This window comes from Nansenia antarctica (genome assembly GCF_963989245.1).
Source record: "Nansenia antarctica genome assembly, chromosome: 6".
NCBI lineage: Eukaryota > Metazoa > Chordata > Actinopteri > Argentiniformes > Microstomatidae > Nansenia > Nansenia antarctica.
In genome coordinates, this window is record NC_137676.1 from 49010032 (window position 1) to 49028761 (window position 18730).

General features: G+C 43.1%; 2 protein-coding genes and 1 long non-coding RNA gene across 3 annotated transcripts in view; all 3 read left to right on the plus strand.

The window, feature by feature from the left end:
- The first annotated feature begins 2239 nt into the window (after positions 1 to 2239).
- On the plus strand, positions 2240 to 9090 carry pa2g4b (proliferation-associated 2G4, b). Its single transcript, XM_080535112.1, has 13 exons — positions 2240 to 2404; positions 3313 to 3441; positions 3916 to 4021; positions 4174 to 4243; positions 4358 to 4450; positions 4581 to 4644; positions 4952 to 5030; positions 5794 to 5872; positions 5977 to 6110; positions 6413 to 6507; positions 6866 to 6993; positions 7177 to 7230; positions 7321 to 9090. Exons 1-13 carry the CDS (start codon positions 2317 to 2319, stop codon positions 7381 to 7383), a joined length of 1182 nt encoding a protein of 393 aa, XP_080391238.1. The 5' UTR covers positions 2240 to 2316; the 3' UTR covers positions 7384 to 9090.
- Positions 9091 to 11571: 2481 nt separating this feature from the next.
- Positions 11572 to 12769, plus strand: LOC308161290. Its single transcript, XR_013937522.1, has 4 exons — positions 11572 to 11603; positions 11718 to 11744; positions 12312 to 12334; positions 12444 to 12769. It is a non-coding gene; the product is annotated as an uncharacterized lncRNA (long non-coding RNA).
- Positions 12770 to 15836: 3067 nt separating this feature from the next.
- esyt1a (extended synaptotagmin-like protein 1a) overlaps positions 15837 to 18730 on the plus strand; it is a gene marked incomplete at its 5' end in the record, with an annotated part of 13523 nt that continues 10629 nt past the window's right edge. Inside the window, 2 exons of the mRNA XM_080534597.1 lie at positions 15837 to 16205; positions 17710 to 17751. Of these exons, the coding sequence (XP_080390723.1) occupies positions 15837 to 16205; positions 17710 to 17751 (411 nt within the window). The remainder of the gene's footprint in view (positions 16206 to 17709; positions 17752 to 18730) is intronic.

Consider the following 18730-nt stretch of genomic DNA (forward strand, 5'->3'; position numbering starts at 1 on the left):
AAGTGATGAAGTGCAGTGTTTAACTGTATGGATATCTAGCCAGAAAACAGACGTTTGTTTAATTGTAATTTTGTAATTTTTGCCATTTCTTGTAATATAATGTGAATTGCGGTCATGGAATAAACATATACACAGATTTGCATTTAATGTATTCTTTCTTACAGTACGGATGTGATATCCGCAAGCAAGGAGGCACATTCATAGGCCTCTCATGGCTCTATGAATGAATGAATGAATGAATGAATGGTCTTTATTTGTCATTGATATAGTACAGGTACCAAACAACGAAATTTGGGAGGGGGGGCTCCCCTGGTGCTAGGAAAAAAAACTAAAAACAAGAAGGGAAAAGAGCTGGTTTACATAAATAAAGGCTATGTACACTATCCACTATACTATACTATACAAATAAAACACTGTGCTGTACTCTATGCTATGCTATACCTATTCGAGGGTTGTCATATTGCACATAGTGTTATTGCACATTCATTTAAAGTGTCGCAGTTTGCAGGTTTGAAATGTTCACAGTTGTGTTTCAGTATTGCACTTGATTTCAATCTAGTAGCTGCCATCAAATTGTCTAGATTGTCCAGGGCCTAGAACCTAGGTCTTTGCTGTGTTCAGGGCCTGAATGGCCCTGGGGTAGAAGCTGAGCTTCAGTCTGTTTGTCCTTGCGAACATGGTCCTGAACCACCTGTCCGAGGGCAGCCGAGCAAAGTGTTCGTTCCCAGGGTGGGATGGGTCTCTTCCAGAGAGGGGAGGGGGGCGCCGGTGATCTTCTGGGCCGATCTCACGACTCTCTGTAGCGCATTCCTCTCTGCGGCTGTGCAGCTGGAGAACCACACGCAGATGCAGTAGGTGAGGATGCTCTCCACTGCGCAGCGGTAGAAGGTCACAAGCATCTCCTGTCCGATGTGGTTTTTCCTGAGGACTCTCAGGAAGTAGAGCCGCTGTTGTGCCTTCTTGATGATGGCTGCTGTGTTGGTCTTCCAGGACAGGTCATCCTGTATGTGCACCCCCAGGAATCGGAGGGTTGAGACTCTCTCCACGCTCCCTCCATCGACGAGCAGGGGCTGGACCTCAGATGTTTTCCTCCTGAAGTCCACGATGATTTCCTGGGACTTTGACTGGTTCAGCAGCAGGTTGTTAACCTTGCACAGCTTGCCCAGCTGCTCCACCTCATCCCTGTACGCCGCCTCGTCCCCCCCAGAGATGCAGCCCACCACGGTGGTGTCGTCTGCAAACTTTACGATGGAGTTGCTGGGGTGGACGGGGGTGAAGTCGTAGGTGTAGAGGTTGTAGAGGATGGGGCTTAGCACGCAGCCCTGGGGGGACCCAGTGCTGAGTCTGAGGGCTGTGGAGGTGTGGGAGCCCACCCGCACCCTCTGGGGGCGGTCAGACAGGAAGTCCTTGATCCATGCACATATAGAGTGTGATAGTCCCAGGTCTAGTAGTTTGGTCACTAGCCTGTCTGGAAGGATGGTGTTGAAGGCAGAGCTGAAGTCCACAAAGAGCAGTCTCGCGTAGCTGTTTCCCCTCTCCAGGTGGGATAGAGTGGAGTGGAGAGTCGTCGCGATGGCGTCCTCTGTGGACCTGTGGGCTCTGTAGGCGAACTGGTATGGATCCAGGTTGGGCGGGAGGCGTGTGACTATGTGGGCCCGGACTAGTTTCTCGAAGCACTTCATGATGATTGGTGTGAGTGCCACCGGGCGGTAGTCGTTTAGGCAGCTCACCGTGCTTTTCTTCGGGACTGGGAATGTTATAACTCTATATATTGTGGTTATTTTTGCATGAAGGACATTGAAAAAAGATGATAAATCCATCATGTTAATGTATTATATCTACCCAAAGCAAACTATTATCAAAAAATATATTCTTGTTATCAGGTGGGATGATAATGAATTGTAGTTAATTACCTCCAAGGAGGTTTGTTCTCTCTGTTCTCTCTGTTCTCTGTTTTGAATGAAGGAGGTCATTGTTAAACGGTGAATGAACAAACACATGAACCTGAATCCTAAACTAATCCTTGTATAATATACATCTATTAATGTCAATGGAAGATGTACATGTGTCTGGAGTAGGGATTTGACCCTGAGTAATAAAAGTAGTGAATGGCTTTCTCTCTGGAGTATCAATCAATTTGGAGAGTGACGCGCTAAGTCAATCTGGCGCTCGGCGCAGCTAGATAGTAGGAGGGGCCTGGGGGCGGATCGGGCCTCTGGACGTACAGAGCCGCGGAGCAGCAGAGGCAGCGTGGTCGGAGCTACTGACACCCGGGAGAAAGAGTAACTTTCAGAGAGAAAAAGAACCACCGCGAAGATGTCTGGAGATGACGACCCACAAGACCAAACCATCGCCGACGACTTGGTGGTCACCAAGTACAAAATGGGGGCTGAAATTGCCAATCGTGAGTTATTTTTTTATTTTTTATTTTACGGATTAGAAGACAAGAGTGAAAACGCGACAGACAGAATCCGCTAAGCTAACGTGTTAGCTAGCTAGTCACAATCGCAGCCATGTGCCACATCGAGCTAAACACGCACTGGTACAAGCGAGTTTGCGTAGCCAGCGTGTGTCTTGTATGTGAACTGACCGCGACACATGTTGTAAATGGTCAAGTTAGATACCGGTTATGTGCACGGTTGCTACAATCGCTAGCTTACACATTATGTAACCGCTAGAAATGCAATGTCAGGCAGAAAGCAAGCTAGCGAGCTTGCTAGCTATTTTAAGCTAGCGATGTGATCATTGAAGGTTTCCCATTGACCAGAAGCTACTATGCCCACGTTTCACAGATCGACCTTGTTGCGATCTTAGTTGTGCATGCTAGGCTGTCATCGTCCGGTTGCCAGCTAACTGGTCATGCCACCAATTTGGTCATGCCAACAATGGTCTAACTATAGCTACTTTGCACAGCTGTCAACGACGTGCAAGCAAAGCGAACAGGTTGCACCGTTCTTCTTTTTGTCTAGGGCTTGTCAATCATACATCTTCATACAGTGTATGTAGTTACGTTACTCGTAGCAAGGAATGGCAAGTCATAACTCGCAAGTCAGTGTTCGCTGACTGCCAACTGGAGGCACAACAAGGATAGGCAGCACCTGTCATTGCTGAGATAATGCGCCGCACCCCCGAGACTACTCAACAATCCTCACCAGATTCACTCTGTATTAAGTAAATAAACCTGTTATACATTCCGTGTTCAATTGCATGTATGCAAATCATGTTGTTCTGATAAACCCCCTGCAGTCATCTGTTGTTTGATACATTAAAGATGACTAAAACATGGATTTGATTTGACCTGTTCCTGTTCAGAGGCCCTGAAGATGGTGGTGGAAGCAGCTACAGCCGGAGTGTCTGTGATCAGCCTGTGTGTGAAGGGAGATGCCTTCATCATGACCGAAACTGGAAAGGTCTTCAAGAAGGAGAAAGACATGAAGAAAGGTATGGCCCGATCTTTTTGATTGGGTGAATACAGAAGGGAAAGTATTAACGCATGTCAAGTATTACGCATGTTTTGATTTGGGATTTGACCCATTCCCCTGGTCCTCTCTCAGTGTACGACATGCTAAACTAACCCGACTCCTAACCATTGGCCGGTCCCTCACAGTGGACCTGGTCACTGAAGTGAGTCAGACATCAGAACACACTCCCCCCCTCCCAAATTTCGTTGTTTGGTACCTGTACTATATCAATGACAATAAAGACCATTCATTCATTCATTCATAACATTTATGCTCACATTAAAACTCACAAACTCGCATGTTTGGGATGTTGAGGGAATGGAGCTTGTGAGTTTTTGCATAAATGTTATAATAGTAATGTTAATAGTATTTGCCTAGAATGTTATTCAATACTTTTTCAAGCTTTTGACTTCAAGATGTTTAGTTAAGTGGCTGTTTTTTGTATCTTCCCAAGGCATTGCATTTCCAACTAGTGTCTCCGTCAACAACTGTGTGTGCCACTTCTCTCCGCTGAAGAGTGACCCTGACATCGCAATAAAGGATGGGGACCTCATCAAAATGTAGGCTCCACAATTAATCTTCTGTATGGCAGTTCCATGTGCCACTGTCTGGACTGCCTTTTTGCCATGTACATGGATGTGCATGGTCCAACCTGAATGTTCCTTTTACTATGCCTATGCCTCACGCATGCCTGTTCTCTTTGCTTGTGCAGTGATCTGGGGGTTCACGTAGATGGCTTCATCTCAAACGTGGCTCACAGCTTTGTTGTTGGAGTGACCAAGGTACACCAATATTGGCTGCAGTGACAGCACCAGGGACATTTTTGAGATGATTTGTGAAGTGTAAAAGTCTTCTCTATATCCTCCTTAACTTCAGTTTTCTCTCTTTTTCCTCAGGATGCCCCGTTGACAGGCAAGAAGGCTGATGTGCTGAAAGCTGCACACCTGTGTGCTGAGGCTGCCCTGAGGCTGGTCAAACCCGGTAACCAGGTAACTACTGCTTTATAGTGTGAACAGAGACTCAATACCCTTAGGGGATCCTAATTCATTTGTTATGATGTGGACACTGTTGTAGTGGAATGAAAATCTGATTGCTATGTGGAATGTGTCTCTCGTTCAGAACTCACAGGTCACAGATGCTTGGAACAAGATTGCCAAGTCGTTCAAATGCACAGCCATAGAGGGTGAGTGGTGTCTGGTCATTTGGGCGGGTGTGGCTCAGGAGGTAGAGCCAGTGTCTAATGATCGCAAGGTCAGCGGTTACAGCGGTTCCCCGGCGGGCCATGTGTCGAGGTGTCCTTAGGCAAGACACTGAACCCCAAATTGCGCCCAATGAGTGGGCCGGCGAACCTTTTTTCCAACATAATTCCTCTTGTCAGTTTTTGGTTTATAATGTGATTTTGACTGAAAGAATTCAAACAGTACTAAGACATTGGGCACATGTACCCTTTTCAGTTTCAATAGTGTGTGTCTTCCCTTCACTGTCCTCAGGCATGCTCTCCCATCAGTTGAAGCAGCATGTTATTGACGGAGAGAAAACTATCATACAGAATCCCACAGACCAGCAGAGGTGAGTGGGAGTGAAGCATTTTCAATATAAACGACTGCTGCTTAGATCCACGTCTCATTGTTATTAACTCTTTGACTGCCAGCCATGTTCAGAGCGGAGAGCTCCACACTGCCAGACTTTTGGGGCATTTTCGCTGAACTTTGAAGACCCACCAAATATTGAATTTTCGGACTACATAAACATTGAACATATCTACCAAAACTTTAGACTCTCTTCTTTCATCAGAAAAAGAAAGTTTGTTTCTAGCCTCTTTGAGTGTTTAGAAATCGGCCGTAGAACATAGGGTGGTTTCAGCAAAAACACCTGATTTTGACCAATAAACAGAGAAAACGAGCTTTTTCTGCAGAACTTTTTATTTTATTTTTCTGCACTTTTTCTGTATCATCCGACTCTGAACTGTTTGAAGAGTCGCGCGATGGCCGCGCTGCTCCGCGATGCTCCGCAATGCTCCGCGCCGCAATGCTCCGCGCCGCGTTTGGCACATACCCTGATCCGTTTCGCCATTACTACAACCCACAGCAAGCCACTTCCTTCTCCAGGCTTTTATCGAACTACTGCCCCCATCTGGGACCGAAATACATTACACCCAAGTCTGAAATTCACTCGCTAGGTGTAGAACATGTCAATAACGCGATCCCCGCGAAAAAAAAAAAAAATTCTATAAGACGCCAATTGGCGTCTTTGGCAGTCAACGTTACTATTCTATAAGACGCCAATTGGCGTCTTTGGCAGTCAATGAGTTAATGCCCCTGTGTCTGTTTAGGAAGGACCATGAGAAGGCTGAGTTTGAGGTACACGAAGTGTACGCAGTGGATGTGCTGATCAGCACTGGAGAGGGCAAGGTGAGGGGGAAACATCCATTTTCTTCAACACTGCAATGATATTATATGATGATATTAGACTCAAACACTAACTTGCTCTAAGTTGTCTTCTACTCTTTCACCAGGCCAAAGACTCAGGACAGAGGACCACCATTTACAAGCGGGACCCCAGTAAGCAGTACGGGCTGAAGATGAAGACTTCTCGGATGTTCTTCAGTGAGGTGGAGAGGCGCTTTGATGCCATGCCCTTCACTCTCAGGTAAATATGCAGATCAGGCACAGCATACTTGGTTCGTAACAGCTGAAATCCTAAACCTGTATTATTTGTGCCATATTGATTAAGGAAATTCGATTGAGTAAAGCGCATTATTTACTATTCAGTCTGACAGCAGACTATATCCACTCTCATACATACCCTCAACTGACAACGGTTGGGGTTTGGATTACGTTTTTTGTCTCCTCAGATTAAATTCCCTTTTTATATCAATGTTTTTCTGTCTTTCTGTTACATCTCTGTGCTATTTTCATTGGCCCTCTTTTGATATTCTTTCTGTGTGTCAGGGCGTTTGAGGATGAGGGCAAAGCCAGACTGGGCGTTGTAGAATGCGCCAAACATGAGCTGCTGCAACCCTTCAACGTGCTGCACGAGAAGGAAGGTGAGTGCAAAGAAGCATGGCATTTTGTCAGTATTAATCAATGTGACCTACTCCGATTAACATCACTTTAAATGTGGGCGGCTGTGGCGCAGGAGGTAGAGCCGCCGTCTAATGATCGCAAGGTTGGCAGATCAGCGGTTCGAGCCCTGGCTGGCCACATGTCGAAGTGTCCTTGGGCAAGACACTGAACCCCAAATTGCTCCCAGTGAGCGGGCCGGCGCCTTGCATGGTAGCTTGCCGCCATTGGTGGGTGAATGAGAGGCCATTGTAAAGCGCTTTGGATAAAGGCGCTATATAAGTGCAGTCCATTTATTTTACCATTTAAATGTAATGACCTCTTTTCTCCCTCTGTGTACAGGGGAGTTTGTGGCACAGTTCAAGTTCACCGTGCTACTCATGGCCAATGGACCCCTGCGAATCACAACCGGACTGTTTGAGCCTGAACTGTACAAGTCTGAGCATGAAGTTGAGGACGCAGAGCTCAAGGTAAAATACCTCTGATGGATTGCTGTTATACCCTGAAGAGAGGGATGAGTTTAATCGGATCAGTGTAGCGTATTATTTGCTGACTTGCCAGTTTTAAAGACTTTATGCACTGTTGGTCTGATGTAAGTGATCTACTGAGGTGAACTGATTCATGTAATTGTTCTCTAAAAATCTATTTTGTAGGCTTTGCTTGAAAGTTCAGCAAGCCGTAAGACGCAGAAGAAAAAGAAGAAGAAGGTAGGATACACTGTGATTGAACACGCCATTGAAAATTGGTAAGAAATTTGCCTGAGTCACTCCAACTAATTTCCCATTTCTATATCAAAGGCTTCAAAGACTGTTGAGACCGCTACAGGACAGCCGACGGAGGAAACCGAAGCAGCAGAATAGAGCCTTCCTTCCCCGCCTTTGTCTCCATGAATTCTGACAGACATCTGACAACCCAAAGAACAGACGTCGATAAAACTTCCATCCTTCCCCTCTGAGACGCGTCGTGGCCCAGCCTTTGTGAATACCTCCAAATGTAACTGATGTCAGACTGGGATACTGCTGCTCCTAAATTCTAACTGTCATGTCACCTCACATCCCTTTCAATTTCACTGTCCTTGACAGGCTTCTCCCCAGAATAGTTTCACAGTTCCGCTCCAAGAGAGGATACTGAGTGCAAGGGCATTTGCTGAGTAGACTCAATGGAAGACGTTATCACCAGTCTTCAATCCTTCTACTCGATTTATGGTTTTCTGTGAACTGTAATGAAAGTCACCATGAATAAAATGATTATGACAGCACAACAAAGGAGGGTATGACTGCACTGCATTGTGCCAATGTTAATTGTGTGGAGGAAAACCTGTTTTGACAATGAAGTCATGACTTGGAAATAGATGTATGTCTATTGGGAAATGCAACAGAGAACACTTAATTTTAACCCTCAAGTCATAAAGTCTACAAAACTGTAACACTGTTAAAAGCGTGGAATAGTCAGTTATGTCACCACAATTAAGTGTTTCCTTGGTCAGATAAATGACCAGGTATACCTCTAGCCAATTCACACACCTGACAGTTTGTGGTGTGCCTGTGGGCAGTCAGATTCATGACTGCTGATATAACACATGTCAAGTCTTGATAACTTATGTCATTGTTATGCCCAATGATAGGGGGGATTCATGTTGAGTGTTGGAAACAGTTTTTGTTCTGCATTAAATAGCCATAATTCAGTTCACTGGTACTACCACTGCCACAGTTCTAAATGAATTCCATCTATCAGTCAGTGTTTACATCAGATTTCCATAGCTGTTTAATACCTGATACTTTCTATTGTAAAAAAAATAAGATCCCAGTTTGAGAGACTATTTTTGGAACCATTAAAATGCTGACATCAAATAATGTGTCCATAATTTGGGGTTTGGGTGAGACAGCTGACCAAATGACTGACTAATTGCTATCCTGCTTACGGTATTCTTGTGGCCTATTGGAATGTGAATGCCTCTAGGCGACTTGATAAGTTGTCTTGATATCTTTATTGTATTGTATAAGTGTATGAATGGATGTAATTCCTCACAATGTCTAAATAGTGAGGACACTATGTTCTTGCAATCAGAATTTATCTAATTTTATAAATTCAATGGATTATTTTTCTTAGAAGACCTATCTTCTCATACAGTCTTAAAACGTTTTTGTAAGATGTGTGTAAGAAAACAGGATCCTTACCATTGGACTTCAAGTCCTCACCATCAATTTGGCATTGAACGAGGCCTATGAATTATTGATATGGTAAACATATGTATACATCCAACTCACATCTCACTTACAATATAATCTTTTCTTCACTTATTAATTGTCTAAGTAGTGTAACATGTCATTCAGGGTTATACAACATTCTTGGCATGCCCACACAAACCCCTCACAAAATATCTCGATGGTTATGAATGCAGTCTCCACCTGAACCCATTATTGGATGTGGAAACACATGGCTCTGTAAAGCAAAAGATATGTTGACAACTGAATGGCGTTAATCATTCTTTGTTGGGCTTAGGAACAGGGACTTAGGTTTACCTTTCTTTTTTTGGTCTGAAAAAGTCAAAATTGAAATAAACTTTATTACAATTATGTTGATCTGTTGTTGGTTTCTTGAGCTTATCTTCCGTTGATGCTGCTGAACCCAAAATATAGAATATATACTAAAGAACATGATGTGATTGCATTACTCTGGCTAGTAGTAGATATCATACTGTACTGTATAACTCTACAAACAGTATGCACGTAGATTCTGAATAATCATAGCCATGCCTGGATGCTCATACTGTGCCTGATTTAGTCCAGCCTTAAGCCTTGTCTGTGAAACCGGCACTTGAGGTCGGAAACACCACACCTTCTGGACGGCCGCAGGTGATGGCTAACTTTGGCCAGCTATAACAACTTTAACTTTCAATTTTGCAGGTGTACAACTCTCCAAAACACAACTCGTGCACAAAATTAAATTCAAACTTCAATGTGTATTCAACAGCTTAGAAATAAATTGTTGTGAAATCCTGACATGCTCTTGATTACTTGTTGACATGAGGTCAGAGAGCTACACATTTGAAACTCAGACCTCAAGGTAGCCCCATTTGTGACTAGACATACTCCTTTTTACATTTGGATGTTGTAGAAGTCACAGATTGGTAGGTACAAGGGAAGCAGGTTTTTTCATATGGGCATCTACTACAGAGAGGAGGGATGACATCAGAATCAGAATTGCTTTTATTACGTCCAATGTACAGGTAACAAGTACAACTCATAGGCTTAGTTTCTTCAACATTGGCAATATCATATGCAATATAATACAGATGTGATATAGTACAGGTAATCAAGTAGTAGTCAGGTCGTGTTCAAGTAATCAGGGCGTGTGCAGGTAGTCATATAATATATATTATTTGGATTGTATGTAGGCCTACATGGTTTGGTACATTTCCCTAGGAGCCTGATTGCTTGGAGGGAAATGGCTGTTTGACATCGATGGCAATAGCTCAAACAGTTTCTGATTGGGGTGGCTGGGGTCCTTGATAATCCTGAGGGCCTTTCTGACACACCAGTCATTGTAGGTGTCCTGGATGGAGGGAAGCTCACGACCGCTGATCTTCACGGCTGTCCGCATTACCCTTTGCAGCGCTTTTCAGTTTTGGGCAGTGCAGTTCCCGTACCAGGCAGTGATACTACCTGTCAGGATGCAACCTGTCACATGCATGATATGTCAAGGGTTGGAATTGATCCAGGAACCTTGCGATTATACGGTATGTGGATTAGTGTGCTACACCACTAAGCTCCCCAGTATTTCTGAGTTTCATGATCATCTGTTGAAATGTGTCACTTCGGCGCCCCCCTCCCCTCTCTGGAAGAGCTGTACAACACACACTGCCTCAGGAAGGCCTCCAAGATCTCCAGAGACCCATCCCACCCTGGGAACGAACACTTTGTTCGGCTGCACTCAGGCAGGCGGTTCAGGACCATGTCCGCAAGGACAAATAGACTGAAGCTCAGCTTCTACCCTAGGGCCATTCAGGCCCTGAACACAGCAAAGACCTAGGTTCTAGGCCCTGGACAATCTAGACAATTTGATGGCAGCTACTAGATTGTAATCATAAGTGCAATACTGAAATACAAATGTGAACATTTCAAACCTGCAAACTGCGACACTTTAAATCAGTGGTTCTCAACCCTCCCCTCATCGAACCCCAGCCACTCCACATATTTGATCTGTTCCACCACCAGCACACCTGATTCAACTAATCACATACAAATCAATTAGGATTTGTACTTGATTAGTTGAATCAGGTGTGCTGGTGGTGGAACAGATCAAATATGTGGAGCGGCTGGGGTTCGATGAGGAGAGGGTTGAGAACCACTGCTTTAAATGAATGTGCAATAATACTATGTGCAATATGACAACCCTCGTGTACATAAGGTTCAGAGATAGGAAATGTTAGGATATTTATAGCATAGCATAGAGTACAGCACAGTGTTTTATTTGTATAGTATAGTAGTATACTATAGTGGATAGTGTATATAGCCTTTATTTATGTAAACCAGCTCTTTTCCCTTCTTGTTTTTAGTATTATTTTTCCTAGCACCAGGGGAGCCCCCCCCTCCTAAATTTCGTTGTATGGTACCTGTACTGTATTAATGACAATAAAGACCATTCATTCATTCATTCATTCATTCATTCATTCATTCATTCATATTCATACAGATGACAATCACTTCAGATTCATGGTAGTATCAATCACCTTAATTAGTCATCATAAAACTGCTTTGAAGAACTAGTGTCATAAGTGTAAGACACTATCAGTTATTTTACAATCATTTTCATTAGATTACTCTTAAAAACGCACTTTCTTCCAGATCGGGGACATGACAACGGCCTCGAGGGCTTTTTTATTTATTTTTATTTTATAATTAATAATATATAAACTATATTTGATATATTTACACTTTAGGCTATATAATATATAGAAATATATTTGAGAATTTCCCATATTCCATTAAGGTCCAACAATGATGACGTAGAGAAAATGTATAAATACCGAATCGTCCACTGATGACGTTCTTCTTGGAGTCGGTGCTATCGTCTAAAGGTACGTGAGAAGCAGCGCTCAAAAGACGTGTTGTTTTTCAATACGCATCCAAATGAATCCTTTGTAATTAATAGCCATCCGACTGATCTGTTCTTCTCCCCATTATCTTTGCAGACACCACTACTCGACATGAGAGCTAAGGTGAGTAATACTGCCCGAAATTAATCTTTCATAGCCTAACTGGTTGCTATGCTAACATGGTAACAACATGGTGTCTAGCTACATTAGCTGGCTTGCTAGCTGAACACATCTTCACAGCATGCGACAGGCTGTGTATGTGAATGTAAATTAAGACTCTGCTATAACTGCATCCGTGACACCTGTCATTCAAAGTAATATGATTGACAGGAGTTGGCTGAAGTGATGCCTGTTACGTACACATTTTCAATATGTGGATTCAATTGGACACGATTTCTGCTAATCAGGCGTTGAACATTGCAACTAGCTGACAAATTGCACTAGTCTAGGTTCTAGCTCTTGGTTGTGCGTGTCGCTAGTGTCCCATGTACAAGAGCACATGTTGGGCCATAGTCATGGGACAGTTTGCATGATACTCTTATCTTTGATATAAGTGCTAAGCTGGCTGTTCCAACAGTTGTTTATGGCTCTGGTCTGGCCCATGACTGCTGTATGCATGCAGCATGTCAATCATGGTAATGCAGTTGTCATGTTTTTGACTGCCTCATTAAACATGTATTTTTCTTTCAGTGGAGAAAGAAGCGTATGCGCAGGTATGTATCCGATATGGACATTTAGGGTCTTATGTCTTCAGAGTTTGTCATAGTTTGCACGTTATGTTTGACATGGGGTCTGTTGACTAATCTGTTGCCCTCCTCTCAGGCTGAAGCGCAAGAGGCGTAAGATGAGGCAGAGGTCAAAGTAAACTGTCCCCCTCCACTATGGCTGTGACTTCACTTGAATGTGCAGCTGGAGTCTTAAGGATTGTCCATGTGCCAAGTCTGAAACCAGAGCCATCCATGCCAACGCCAGAGCCATCCATGCCAACGATGGGCTACAAGGTGACAGCGCTGCGGTTTCTTGGTGATGACGACTTGGGAGATGAATTTCCTTGGGGACGTTCTGCACTCTACCACCAACCCCTACTCCATTGCTTTTGTTTATACTTTATACTTTCCCAATAAAGTTTTTGGTTTAAAAAACTAAAAGGCAGTCTTATCTGTTTACTTGTATTGCACCTGGTAGTGTGATTAGCACCTTGAGTTTCAATTTGTTATTTTTATTCCCTCAATGTTGGTCTTGTATTGGCTCTGCATACTTAACTTTTAGCCATTCATCTCTTGCCTAAGACCTCAATGTCCATGTTTGACGGGGGGTATTTCATCAATGTTAATTAAGGAAGTTTTGTGAGGCCTATCCACAAATCTAGGTTTATTTTGATAAGAGGAAATAAGCCTTTTTTTTTTTTTTAGGGGATGACATATTTCTGTGCACTCTACCTCTTTAATTACTCTACAAGTCTTACACTGATGTTAAGCAGCATAGCATCACAAATCTAATGTTTTGTTTGGTGTGTGGCTTGAGATCAAATTAAATTGCCAGGGGTTAGGGGTGATCATCATGATCAACAATAAGGAAGCTCAATGCTGTGGTGTCTGCCGTAGTGTCTCATTACTTAATTATATTAGGCCCATGAGTTTATTATTTTGTAACCTTGACAGCAGCAAATGAGCTATTTCAGACAATCCGCAAACTACATGCGTCTTTAAACAAATAACAGATGCAGACACTTCCGTTACAATCCTAATACGCTAGAAATTAATTTGACAAGACATTTGTTTTACAACACAATGGTCATATATATACCACCACTCCAGTGTATTGGTAATTGGTAACATGGACACCAACCATTCAAAAAAGGCAACAAGATCCAGGAGCACCTACACCAATTAGTGATGACTCACACAAGTCAAACATCACTTGACAGGTGCAAGAGTTTTGAACATCTGTGCACCAATGACCACAACATGTGGGTCCCCAAATTTGATTCAGCATGGGCTTGACAGCCCATAGGTAGCAATTAAGGTCTGAAAGGACACATTTACATTTACAAAGGGCAAGGAGGGAGAGAACTCAATGTACTATTCAGTGAACCCACTCGTGTCTCACCCATAAAACGTTTCTGCAGCTATAAGTCTATTCGCTGCAAGGACATTAGAGGCTGTATCACAACAACAAGCACAACTTGAACTAGCCTCCATAGTTGCTTGGTGAAAATTGTTTTATAGGATACACGTCTCTCTTCCCAGTGAAGGGTAGGCTACATTGCAGGACAAACACAACTTCTTATGTGGAAGCAAAGCATATTGAACATGTAATTAATTTGAGATAATCCTCCCTCAATACAGGCTAGTGCCCCGTAGGCAAAATGGGTGCTCCCCAATGTCCTGGCTGCATTGTTGATGGCAGTGACAGTCTGTGTTATGCTGTTTGACTGTCAGCCAAGGATACTAGATCACATGTGTAAACACTGGACAGCTCAGACTGAGCTGCTCAGTTAGTGGTTAGTTTGGCCTACTGTGAGCTGCAGGTTTTTATAATGGAAAGCGTTAGTGTATTTTTCTCGCGCTTCAATTGCCAGCGACACGCAACCCTAAACTTAATGCACAAGTGTTTAATTGGATCTCTCCATCAGATGTATTAACAACAAAAAAGTGTGTCAACTCTAAATCTCTATGATTCGTTATTTAGAATAGCAACAAAAGAATGATGTCACTAGGGTGAATTCGTGTAACCTGTGACATTGGGTAATGGACCATGTCCGCAAGGACAAATAGACTGAAGCTCAGCTTCTACCCCAGGGCCATTCAGGCCCTGAGCACAGCAAAGACCTAGGTTCTAGGCCCTGGACAATCTAGACAATTTGATGGCAGCTGCTACTAGATTGTAATCAAGTGCAATACTGAAACACAACTGTGAACATTTCAAACCTGCAAACTGCGACACTTTAAATGAATGTGCAATAACACTATGTGCAATATGACAACCCTCGGGTACATAAGGTTCAGAGATAGGAAATGTTAGGATATGTATAGCATAGAGTACAGCACAGTGTTTTATTTGTATAGTATAGTATAGTGGATAGTGTACATAGCCTTTATTTATGTAAACCAGCTCTTTTCCCTTCTTGTCTTTAGTTTTTTTTCCTAGCACCAGGGGAGCCCCCCCTCCCAAATTTCGTTGTATGGTACCTGTACTATATAAATGACAATAAAGACCATTCATTCATTCATTCATTCATAATGTGGGACACCTAAACTCCATTGTGTGTTTATTTCCTGTTGTAACAAACATGACTTTTACTATAGGCTCCCTTCATTCTAATCTCACTCCATTGGTTTAGCTTCTTCCTCCTGAACACACTGGAGTTAAAGGTGTCCCACATTACCCAATGTCCCGGATTACCCGAATTCACCCTATATCAATATTGTTTTTAGGTCTGAATGTTTGTAACAATTGTCTGAAATTGTATAGCCTAATAATTGTATGTTATACAAAATAATAAATAAAAATAAACAATGCACAAGGTTATTATAAAAAATAAGCGTCGGAAATACACCTACATTGCTTGTCTCCACTCGCACGCACTCTCCTCTCAACAGACGGCGGGTATACGCACGTATCGCTCTACACGTTATACAGGCGCTCAAAGATAACGGTCACGGTTGTCAGTCGCTCGCTGTGAAAGAAATATCGACGACTGGGGTGAATTCAAGTCATTCAAATAGTAAGTTAACTCTAAATAGATTCACACAGGCCGTCGTAAGACTATCGGTTGGTGGAAAAGGCGCATTTCAATTAGTCTACAGGGGGTGTCGCTCGATCCGTTGAGCTACCCTGTGGCTTTGGTTTGGCATACCTCCTATTTCCAGAACAAGTCTTAATTCTAGGGTTGCGTTTCTCCGTTTGATTATGCGAGGGGGCCGGGATTCCTAAGAAACACGCCCTTACAAGCCTGACATTTAAATTTTCGCCCGTGCCTGTCAGTGCGTGCATGAAAGGAGTTTCGTTGAGCACCGTGGCGCTGTTTATTCAAAAGGTCGCATAGATAACATTTTTCATCAGAGATCAGACGTTCCTTTTTTGTAGATACGATTTCAATGAGCACGTTCGTACATGTTGAGTCAATTAAACTACAATACTGTTTTCTAATTTGTAGCTACTGTCTTCACCCAGCTGGGTACTTTAACACGGAACTGCATGGGTAGCAGTTTTATGGAGAAAGATTTTGCGATGCCCGCTGCAGGGGATGCAGCAGGGCCGAGTCTGGGCAAAGGCTTGGAGGCTGCAGACTCGGCCTCGCCCGGAGAAACGCAGCCTCCTCCCAAAGCTCCAGGGGAACAAGCCGTGTCTGTCTTGTGGTCCTTTGGAAAATGCCTATGTGCACTTTTGCCAGTGTACCTGGCCGGATACTTCGGGTTTAGCATCAGTTTAGTTCTGTTCGGTCTCCTGGTCTACATGGGATGGAAACACAGTCGCTACGGGAAGATGATGCGGCTGAAGGCGGCTATGTACGTATTGGAGAACGAGAGGGAATTCACTACTGCCAATGCTTTTAAGAGTAAACGGGATCTGCCCCCATGGGTAAGTAGCAAAAAAGAAGAACAATTGTAAGCTATGCGAATGCTTCAGAAATTATTACACTGTTTCATGATAACCAGATGTGTTGTTTACATACAGGTACAGATGCCATATACGTCTTATTTCAGACAGATTTTGATCATGTCACCAAAACCCCACATTTTTCATGGAGTGCATTATGGTTTTCAACCACCTTTATTACTGCGTAATATACCTGTAGATTAGAATCGCTGTGGGAAAGCACGCATGATGTTCTTATATTCAGTTGTATTATAGATATCCTATATTATTCAGCTACCGTACAAACCATTGGTGTTACATTTTTACAAAGTAACCGAGTAGCCACAGACACCACTGATGGGGATCCCATCCATGGGAACAAAACCATAATTAATGTAGCCTACACGGTGCGCCATGTGAATTAACTTCGCCCTTTTCATTTCTTAAACTAAGATGGTCACATTTGCTTCTGTGTATATCACACATCAGATTTAAATATGTAATGAGTTACTGTGCATGATTTGTGTTTTACTGCCCCCCCCCCCCCTCTCCATCACCTGCACAAACATCCATGACTGACCTTTTTGTTCATTGATTTCCTTACTCTGTTTCTATGCCCCATCAATCCTTCACATTCTTTGGTCTATCAGGCCCTTGCTATATTTGGCCATTGGTAATGTGTTTGGGGTATGAGTCAAATATCGAGAACACCACAGTTAGGAATGCAAAATGAACATAGTACTGCCTGCAAACAGGAACAGAGGCAATAGAGGTTTAGTCACATCAAAGCGAGCTGTAGAGTGTTTGTAGCCAGTGTAGTATAGCTGAAGTGAGCTGTAGAATGTCTAATAAACATAAACAAATATACAAGAGAATGTTTCTATTTAGAGGTTTATGGTTTGTGTGCTATGCTGTTTCTCTGTGTGCTCCTCTCTTGATTCTATCGCTTCTTGTTTCACTCAGAAGTTGTTTAGATCAGTAATAAACACGTACAAATAAAAAACACATTGAGTAAAAAAAAAAGAAATAAGTTATTTAGATCTTAGCTTAGACCTCTCATGCCAAAAGCTTGATGACTCATATTATGAAACTTATTTCAGAGGGCGAGAGTGACCAGAGGCCATGGGGCATATATAACATAGAGGATGTTTCAACACACTCTAAAACAGCTCCACCCCAAGGACAGCCACAACCTCTGTTGTGTGTGTAAACAGGATATTACGCACACACACACACACACACACACACACACACACACACACACACAGGATCATGATTGGTTTTATCTTGTGGTCTTATGACTGTGGTTTGGAGTGAAGGCTATGCGCCTGCTGTCATTGGGTTAGGGGTAGTTGTTATGCTGTTATGTGTTGAAATGTGAGAATATACAAAGATCTTTATTTCAGCGCCCAGGACCTAGTGAGTTCCCCAAATTCCTACTCTGGTCACACTTTTCTTTCCATTAACATAAATTGACTTCAAATCTGCCCAATCCCTTTCTCTACAGGTGAACTTCCCAGATGTGGAGAAAGTTGAGTGGCTGAACAAGGTATGTGCAACACACACACACACACACACACACACACACACACACTCAAAGGCACAGGCCTGCCTCACACACACACACACACACACACACACACACACACACACACACACACACACACATACACAGACAGAGCTGGTGTGGTGATGGGGTCAGGGAATTGCTTTATGTTGGATGGGGTAGATGCAACTGAAGTAGCAACTGCCGTGGGTTGCAGTGTGTATGCATGTGTGTTTTGTGTGAGATCCTGGTCGTCTGGCTCCACTCCACCACCTCCATTAGTGTTGCTCAGCCAGTGTTGTAATTAAGAGGTTGGGGGGAGTGTAAGGGTACCTCACACCATACTGAACACATCAAGTCCCTGCGGTCACACAATAGATAATATAAAACCATCTTCACTGAGTGAATGCAGCATGGCTGTGAATATCAATAAACAAGGAGCCCTTCTCACAGGGAACTGTAATGAAGTCTCCAGCAAAGCACAGATTATAATGGAACTATCGGCTGGGCTCATATTTCGCAAGCAGCATCCTCCTCCGGGGTTCCTGAGGCGTGACCTGACTGCACACTCATCCTTCTGACTCACAGCTTCCCCATCTGACACCATATTCACAGTAGGCAAAAAATAGGATGATTCAGTAAAAGGTTATTCAATTATAATTTCCATCAATACTTACAGCATATGAATGAATGGTCTTTATTGTCATTGCTATAGTACAGGTACAAAACAACGAAATTTAGGAGGGGGGGCTCCCCTGGTGCTCGGAAAGAAAAAAAAAACTAAGAAAACAAGAAGGGAAAGGAGCTGGTTTACATAAATAAAGGCTATGTACACTATCCACTATACTATACTGTACAGATAAGACGACTAGGGTTGTCATATTGTACATAGTGTTATTGCACATTCATTTAAAGTGTCGCAGTTTGCAGGCTTGAAATGTACACATTTGTGCCTCAGCACTACACCTGATTTTTTTTTCAA

Coding starts and splice junctions, on each gene's coding strand:
- pa2g4b (XM_080535112.1), top strand. CDS start 2,317: ATGTCTGGAGATGACGACCCACAAGACCAAACCATCGCCGACGACTTG. Junction 4,451..4,580: donor TGGTCAAACCCGGTAACCAG/GTAACTACTGCT, acceptor TCTCTCGTTCAG/AACTCACAGGTCACAGATGC. Junction 5,873..5,976: donor TCAGCACTGGAGAGGGCAAG/GTGAGGGGGAAA, acceptor CTCTTTCACCAG/GCCAAAGACTCAGGACAGAG.